This window comes from Orussus abietinus, unplaced genomic scaffold, assembly GCF_000612105.2.
Source record: "Orussus abietinus isolate OABI.00-Male unplaced genomic scaffold, Oabi_2.0 scaffold44, whole genome shotgun sequence".
In the NCBI taxonomy this organism is placed as follows: domain Eukaryota; kingdom Metazoa; phylum Arthropoda; class Insecta; order Hymenoptera; family Orussidae; genus Orussus; species Orussus abietinus.
The window spans coordinates 565201-573634 of NW_019394518.1; the positions used below are offsets into that span (position 1 = coordinate 565201).

General features: G+C 42.4%; 1 protein-coding gene across 5 annotated transcripts; it reads right to left on the reverse strand.

The window, feature by feature from the left end:
- Nucleotides 1-3515: 3515 nt before the first annotated feature.
- LOC105694160 (ubiquitin-conjugating enzyme E2 G1) lies at nucleotides 3516-8013 on the reverse strand. Of its 5 annotated transcripts, none has more exons than XM_023432607.1 (6): nucleotides 7876-8013; nucleotides 5702-5804; nucleotides 5500-5592; nucleotides 5057-5235; nucleotides 4810-4932; nucleotides 3516-4715 (listed from the first exon to the last, which is right to left on the reverse strand). In XM_023432607.1, exons 2-5 carry the CDS (start codon nucleotides 5751-5753, stop codon nucleotides 4852-4854), a joined length of 405 nt encoding a protein of 134 aa, XP_023288375.1. In that variant the 5' UTR covers nucleotides 5754-5804; nucleotides 7876-8013; the 3' UTR covers nucleotides 3516-4715; nucleotides 4810-4851. The 5 variants fall into 5 exon arrangements, with proteins under 5 accessions (XP_023288375.1, XP_012269990.1, XP_023288376.1 ...); XM_012414567.2 differs by having other exon boundaries at nucleotides 5500-5597; XM_023432608.1 differs by lacking the exon at nucleotides 7876-8013 and adding an exon at nucleotides 7097-7697.
- Between the last annotated feature and the right edge of the window lie 421 nt (nucleotides 8014-8434).

Consider the following 8434-nt stretch of genomic DNA (forward strand, 5'->3'; position numbering starts at 1 on the left):
GGAAAGTTGCCGGAGAGTGCCGGAGAGTGCAGGAGAGTTGCCGCAGGGTGACGGAGAGGGCCGGAGACTGCCGGAGGGGTGCCGCAGAGTGCAAGAGAGGGCCGGAGAGTGCCGAAGAGTTGCCGCAGGGTGACGGAGAGTTGCCGCAGAGTGCCGGAGGGTGCCGGAGAGTGCCGGAGAGTGCCGGAGAGTGCAGGAGAGTTGCCGCAGGGTGACGGAGAGGGCCGGAGACTGCCGGAGGGGTGCCGCAGAGTGCCGCAGAGTGCCGGAGAGTTTCCGCAGAGTGTCGGAGAGTGCTGCAGAGTGCCGCAGAGTGCCGGAGAATTGCCGGAGAGTGCCGTAGAGTTGCGTAGAGTGCCGTAGGGTGCCGTAGAATGCCGTAGAGTGCATTATAATGCATTCGAGTGCTGTAGCACTCGAATCAGCGCGCCTTTGTTAGGTCACTTTAGGTTAGGTCAGGTACGTCAGGTTAGGTTAGGTCAGGTAGGTCAGGTTAGGTTAGGTCAGGTAGGTCAGGTTAGGTTAGGTCAGGTAGGTCAGGTTAGGTTAGGTCAGGTAGGTCAGGTTAGATTAGGTCAGGTAGGTCAGGTTAGGTTAGGTCAGGTAGGTCAGGTTAGGATAGGTCAGGTAGGTCAGGTAAGATTTGGTCAGGTAGGCACTCTCCGGCACTCTGCGGCACTCTACGGCAACTCTCCGGCACTCTGCGGCACTCTCCGGCACTCTCCAGCAACTCTCCGGCACTCTGCGGCACTCTCCGGCACTCTCCGGCAACTCTCCGGCACTCTGCGGCACTCTCCGGCACTCTCCGGCACACTCCGGCACTCTGCGGCAACTCTGCGGCAACTCTCCGGCACTCTCCGGTACTCTCCGGCACTCTACGGCACTCTACGGCACTCTCCGGCACACTCCGGCAGTCTCCGGCACTCTACGGCACTCTACGGCAACTCTCCGGCACTCTGCGGCACTCTCCGGCAGTCTCCAGCACTCTCCGGCACTCTCCGGCACTCTCCGGCAACTCAGCGGCAACTCTCCGGTACTCTCCGGCACTCTACGGCACTCTACGGCACTCTCCGGCACACTCCGGCAGTCTCCGGCACTCTCCGGCACTCTACGGCACTCTCCGGCACTCTCCGGCAATCTTCCGCACTCTCCGGCACTCTCCGGCACTCTGCTGCAACTCTCCGGCACTCTCCGGCACTCTCCGGCACTCTCCGGCACTCTCCGGCACTTTGCCGTACCTCTACGGCACTCTCCGGCAGTCTCCAGCACTCTCCGGCAACTCTCCAGCACTCTCCGGCACTCTCCGACACTCTCCGGCACTCTGCGGCACTCCCCGGCCACTCTCCGGCGCTCTGCGGCACTTTGCGGCAACTTCCCGGTACTCTGCGGCACGCTCCGGCACTCTCCAGCAACTCTCCGGCACTCCCCGGCACTCTGCGGCACTGTACGGCACTCTGCGGCACTCTCTGGTACTCTCCGGCACTCTCCGGCAACTCTCCAGCACTCTGTGGCACTCTACGGCACTCTACGGCACTCTACGGCACTCTCCGGCACTCTACTGCACTTAACAACACGCAACAGCACTGTACGTCCTTCGATAAGGCTCGAAAACACTTGAAAAACGCGCGAAAACGATCGATAATGCTCGACAACGCTCGAGAAACGCACGATAACGATCGAAAACACTCTAAAAACCCTCGAAAACGGTTGAAAAACGCTCGGTAACGCTTAAAAACGGTCTTAAAATGCTCGAAAACGCTCGAAACCGCTCTCAAAATGATCGAGAAACGCTCGAAAACGTTCAAAAACGGTCGAAAAACGCTCGATAACGCTTGTAAACGCTCGAAACTGCTCTGAAAATGATCGAGGAATGCTCGAAAACGCTCGAATAACTCGAAAAGCGCTCGATAACGGTTGATACAGCTCGAGAACGTTCGAAGACGTTCAAAAACGCTCTAGAAACGTCTAGAAACGCTGGATAACACAGGTAGGGAAATGTAATAATCATGCGTGAAATGACTCGGCTTATATCCGCAGTTGGGTAAGCCTCGGGAGGATTTTTCGCAGTTTTCGAGTCTCACACATACTTGTCGATTGTAGCGCCGAATGCACACATACTCAGCGTCTCGACCCGTAGCTTGCCGCTTGGTTGGTTGGGACGCGCGAAGATTTCTAGGAGCTATCGTACTCACACAGATGCGCTGCACGAGAGTTCTGTACGCGACACCGACGCGTGCCACAAAGTTCCGCATCACGTCCACTTCGAGGCAACAATGTACTTAATAGTAGTAGATAAGTAGATAAAGTCAAATGGAGCGTCACGAGTGTTCTTCCCTTACCATCAAAAGCGAGCAGTGTCGGTAAGCGTAGGTAAGCCACCACCGTCAACTGCCACATGGTATTACCATCACGAGTACGTGAGCCGCCAATGGCGACTGGTAGATGGTACCGCCATCGCGAGTGCACGAGCTCCTATCAGAAATTCGTTGCGCCGCCCTTGGGGAAAAAAAACGGTGAAAGCTAACGTACGAAACCAGAGGGCAGCACAGTATGCGATCGCACGATCCTGCCCGCAAGCAATCTCCCAACTCACCTCTGTCTAGAACAGTGGTTCATCAATTGTTGGAAATGTAGAGACGTGAACGGTTTCGATCCCTCTGTCGCCATCAACTGCGTATAAAGTAATGCACTAGGTGCTCGCTGCTGCGTAGATGGCAGCACGGGTGTAATTCAGAATGGCGGATCATGATTAATTTCTCAACTCATCTCTAGAAAGAATGAGCCTATGTTTGTTACACAAATGAATATCGTAAGAAGCATAAAAAATATTCCGAAAGGTTTAATATCTTAATTTTGACGTGTTATTACACTTTATAAGAGCGACAGTCCTATTAATGCCCTAGATACATCATATACTGCTGATTAATGAGTATACGCGTGTGCGGTATCCTAAACCTGTTACGTATAGTTCTTCTATATTTACTAATTATAATATATTTAAATTATTAATTAGGAATAAGCTGCTCGTTACGTGATGTGTTCGCACTCAACTGTACCTGATGATTTGGTTGACAAAAAACGTGCACATATTAGGTATCATGTTTTTAAGAATACTCATTGTTAATATATAATTTTCAAATATCACATGAATTTTATGGTCTTACATTGTGATGTATTGATTTTCAATGAAGTTGCGTTTTATTGCGTTTGTAAAATTCCTTAACAAAAACTGCAAAAAAAATTCCATACAATTTGTAGAAACAGACATTAAATTATAGATTCACGCCATCACAAATAGTTTATATAAGCCGCCAAATTATATATTTTTATTTCAGCGAAAGATAATTCACGTTCTCACTTTGACGTTAGTATAAATTACGCAGCGTTTAAGATTGTAGCTAACACACGCTTGAAATTCTGTATTATCTAGAGCATTTTTATTCGGTAAACGCAATGTCTTTCTTTAATAAAAATTAATATAATGTTACGAAGACTGGGATCATACAAGGCAGAAATCATTTCGGCAAACGTGTTTAACATTCTGCAAATATCTCCGATTAATTAAAACAATACTTTAAATCATAGTGAAATTTAAAATACTTAGCAAAATACACTTTCTTGCGAGACCTATCGCGTAACGAAGGGTAACCATTTTTTAATAGTTGTACACGGATAAAAAGTGACGCTTCTATTTCGAGCATGCCATTACATAATAAGAAACAATAATCTCTTTTCTCAGATCACAATACATCTATTCTTCGAACAGCCTAGACGAACATGAATTTCGAGAGAAGCACAAAGAGAAATTTAGTAAGATCGTCGGTGTTTTAGAATTTAATTGACAATATTGTTATATACTTGGACAAAATTGTTGAAATCTCAACCTAACTCTGTAATAGTAGAACCGCAAGTTAGAGTGCAAAGAGAGGGAAGATGAGCCACTCCTGCAGTTAGCGTACATAGCAGAACAAGTACAAAGTTTCACAGCGTGTACTTAGCCATACGCTTAACGTTAAATCGACTAATTATCATTACCATAACTCTAGTTAGAATTCGTTATTTTGGCAACTTACGGTTCGGCAAAAGTGTTATATAATTATTCTTATCGCTGAGATATATCATGCATGTTACTCGATATCAGTATCATTGTATCCATAGTAATTCGTATGTATTTCATTCCTTTTCACTGTCATACATCCGACAATTGTTGCTTCCCGTATTTTTGACTTTACAAAAATTTATTTATATATACGAAAGTAAGAAAATACGAAACGACGCTAAGGAATTATTATTGAGTGATAAACGTAAACATATTCTTTTAAATTACATGGTGACGGGGCTGTCGGGCTCAGGGGACGAGGGCCATTGGGCGGGGGTTAAGTTTACAATAACTATTAATATTACGGTAGTATTCGTACAGATGATTTTCTTGTTTTATGTATAGTTGTAAATTAGTGTTTAGCTGTTTATCATGTAAAACGTGAGCTGCGCGTGTATTCTTATATTCTTCGTGTTGATAGACGGTATGTCAGCGGCGGTGGTCCAGGGATTCGACAGAGCGTGAGGTCGTTTCTCTCTCTTTCCCTCTCTCTTGCTATTCTCTCTTTCTCCCTCTCTGCGTAAGGATGGGTCAGGCTTAATCCGTTTTAGTGGCACTGTTACTTGTTAGCTTAATGCTGAACTTCTGCTTCCTTCTTACAGTGCTTACGGCTTCCCTGCGCATGTTAGATATCTTGCTAGTTACGAATATGACGCCAAAGCGGTGGTAATCTGTTATTGCAAACAATTGCGATTTGCATGCGATCTCACCAGAATTAAATAAGTCTTTCCGTTTGAATATTTGTTCTTCCCCTACAAACACTCCTCTTGGCTTTTTCTGACGCACCTTGCCACCTTCCGCTTGAATTCCGTATAACTTTCCCTCCATTCTTTCTATAACGAATAGCATATGTAACTGAGCTACCTTCGTGTCTTTGAACTTATTTTACATTTAGTTATAATGGCCTATAATTTAAACACGTATAATTGGGTTAAAAAAAAAAAAGAATTAACTTACGGCGGCATCTACATTAGCTGGGCTTTCATCATTTGGATCAGCAAGCATGCTGATGACACTAATGAGAATTGTTTCAACCGTGTGAACGGGCAGCCATCGCTCCGATGCTTTTTCATATCCCCATTTGTCATCCCCAGGTTCGTGCAGAATCGATATGCACACATCTCCATTTTTCTCAACTATGACAAAAACATAGACGATTATACTCATACTTTCCTACTTCAGTTGGTTACAACGAATGCTAGGAAATGAGTGCTTATTACTTTATAAATATTTTACATATTCATATTTGCTAATGTATATTCTACTATTACCAGTAAAAAATAAGTTGATGCAAAAACCTTGCCTGAATGTTATCAAGCATTTTCAAAACGTTACATGGTACAATGTCATATGCTGAGTATTGCAATATGTATTTCAAAAGTTCTGAGTAATATACTCACTATTGGGATGCCATATTTCTGTTATAAATTTCATTCTTGGTGGCCTGAGCGGGTACTCTTTGGGAAATTGTAAATGTGCTTTGAAGAAACCACCTTCGCTATAATGAGGTTTAAGATAATTATGGTTTCATTAAAAAAGATACATTTTCTTATAAAAATCTCATAACGATTCAAGGTTACTCTATTAGTAAAATAGACTTACTACAACGTATCCGGAGGTCCAATAATAAGCACTTCCCATCGATATATGTCATTGTCGTCTATGAGGCCTGCTGAAAACCCTTCCACTGGGTTTTTATTTAATTCTGTAATAAAAAATATAGGTATATTAATAATATGCTTACCGCAAAGAAAAATTGAATATGCTCGGTGCTCATTTTCTTTTTAAATATAATATTACAACATAATTAATAAACAAAAAGTAATGCGTGGAAATTAGTCACATTTAACAATGTGGGTGCATTATGTTTACATGATGGTTAGACATCATTGGAATGATCCACACGATCGAATTGTTGTCCTTATCCTTGCATAGATGAATGTATTGAATAACAGAAAAATTATTTTACCAAGGAAAAATAAACATAAATTGAGATTTAAAATAAAGAAGTCTAACTTTAATTTCTCATCATTTTGATCTCTCTGAGAGAAAATACACTTTCGAAAACAGAATCTAAAGCTTTCATTGTCGATGACTGAAGATCAACGTTTCTCGTAACTACAAGCATTGAAAGAATCTGCCATCATTAACATATAATTGTTTTTTAGTGTCTGGTTTAATATTTCATTTAACTTTAATTTAATTTAATTTTTAACACTGAAATGGACTAAATTATAATCATAATGTTATATGTATGATATGATAATAAGCACCATTACGTTTTATCACATATAGTTAAGCGAACTTAGAAATAAAACAGATTAGATGAATTCATTTACAAGAAAAATAAAATCAATTACAAAATATATCATAAGTAAACTTGTAATTATTTATCTATATCTACAAAACAATGTAAACAAAAGGCAGGGATAACGACAAAGCATGATCCTCGTACACATTTATAAAATTAAAAGCACATTATATTAGATCGCTATATATATATATATATAGCAGCTGTCTTTCAGTAAATGTTTTAGTTACACAGACTGATATTCCTAGTTTAAAAAAGCATAAAACAAACTATCTGTGCTAGGATATACAATTTCTTGTTAGTAATTTTTGAATTTCTAACCTAAGGTTAAAATTATAAAGAAGCATACTCTTAATTCCAAATAATATGTTATATACATCGTCTAATAAGTCCAAAACGATTTCACTGATCTTCAAGTGTAGACTTCTTCGTTAATCCTTATAATTATCAATCATGCACGAGTAATTGATTTTCAGTATTCAATTAAATCTTTTCAATTATAAGAGTTGAGAAGAAAATCACAAATTTGATTCGAAGCAACTTGTTCAAGCAAGAAAAATATGTAACGAGTTAAAATGCATTTCATCGACCTTCATTGTCAAAAGGTCTTTTTTCTTCCAAAATTACAAGTCACTCATGGATGATTTTTCAGGTTATGTCGGTTAGGTCTTTTCTCATCAATTAACCTCGGTAAGCGTCAAGGACACGAAAACGGTGAACTTGGTTTGTTAAACCTGGCACCGAAAAGTTAGGTTAGGTACACCTAGACGATGCCATACGAGTTAACGTGTCGGGCCGAGCACGAGATACTTGACGTAGTCGTTCAGAAACGAGTACGACGCAAGGTGGGAAGGGAAGCCGCAGATTGGCACTTTGTCAGCTAAGATCGAACATTAAGAAATCTCGTGTAAATTAAAAGCGAGGATGCGTTCTACGTCACGTCGATCTCGACAGGGACGGAAACGAGAGATGAAGAAAGACTTAACTTTCGAGTCGTGTACAAGCGCGGGGCGAACTTTTTCCTTCTAGCACCTCGGCACGGGAATCGCTCGAGGTCTATAAATAAACGGCGATGTGGCATTATCGTCGGGGCAAGATTTCCGCGTCGGGATGGAACCTAATCGAAGAATATTTGAAGACTGTTCATCGAGAGAGGGATTGCTAGGTTAACACGTTATTCATGGGGGACACAATCACGGGTCGCGCTGTATTGATTTTCACATCCCGATCGGGGCGTAGGGCCGAAGAATGACGAAGAAACCGACACTGTGGCTCGATCTTCGGTGAAAGACCAGTTAAGAGACAATCTCAGGACCGACAATCAGTCACAAAGGAATCCCTGCCAGAGCGACGGCGGTGGCGAGGTCGCTCGCGAGGTTTCGCCCCTAAAAATGACTCGGATTTTAAGAAGGTTTCGTCCCACTCCCCGGTTACACTTAACACTTAACCTGATCTTTCAGGGTACCTGCTAATTGTTTTCGTAGTAGAAGCGCGGACTGTGGCTCTGACATTAATAAAAGTTCAGTTAAATAAGACTAAAGTTGAAAAACAATCACTTTTGCTTGACTGGAAAGATGGCTAGGTACGTCGCGGAAGCGGTCACTGCGCATGCGCGACTGCTCAAACATATGTTCTTCCGTTCCGGCAGTGCGCCGGTCCGAAGGCGATGCTTGCGCCACTTGGAAGTAGAGAGCGGAACATTCCAGATCCCCGGGAACCGTTGTCGATAAGGTAGGGTACTAATTGGCCAATTGTAAGTTACTCATAGAATTCAGATGTATAACGTTCAGATTACTGATGCTAGGTAGCGCCACATGCCTACACATGTGCACAGTGAGTGAGAGATGGCTCATGGACAGGTAGCGTTTTTAAATCTTCGAGAATTTAAGTACGAGTAATATAACCGAGAATGTTCCAGTAATTTAAAAATCCCGACAACATTTGTACGAATCTAAAAGAATTATGAGAATTTCTATTTAAATTAATAATTTATTGCTTTTAATACGTAATATTCATAAAGTTAA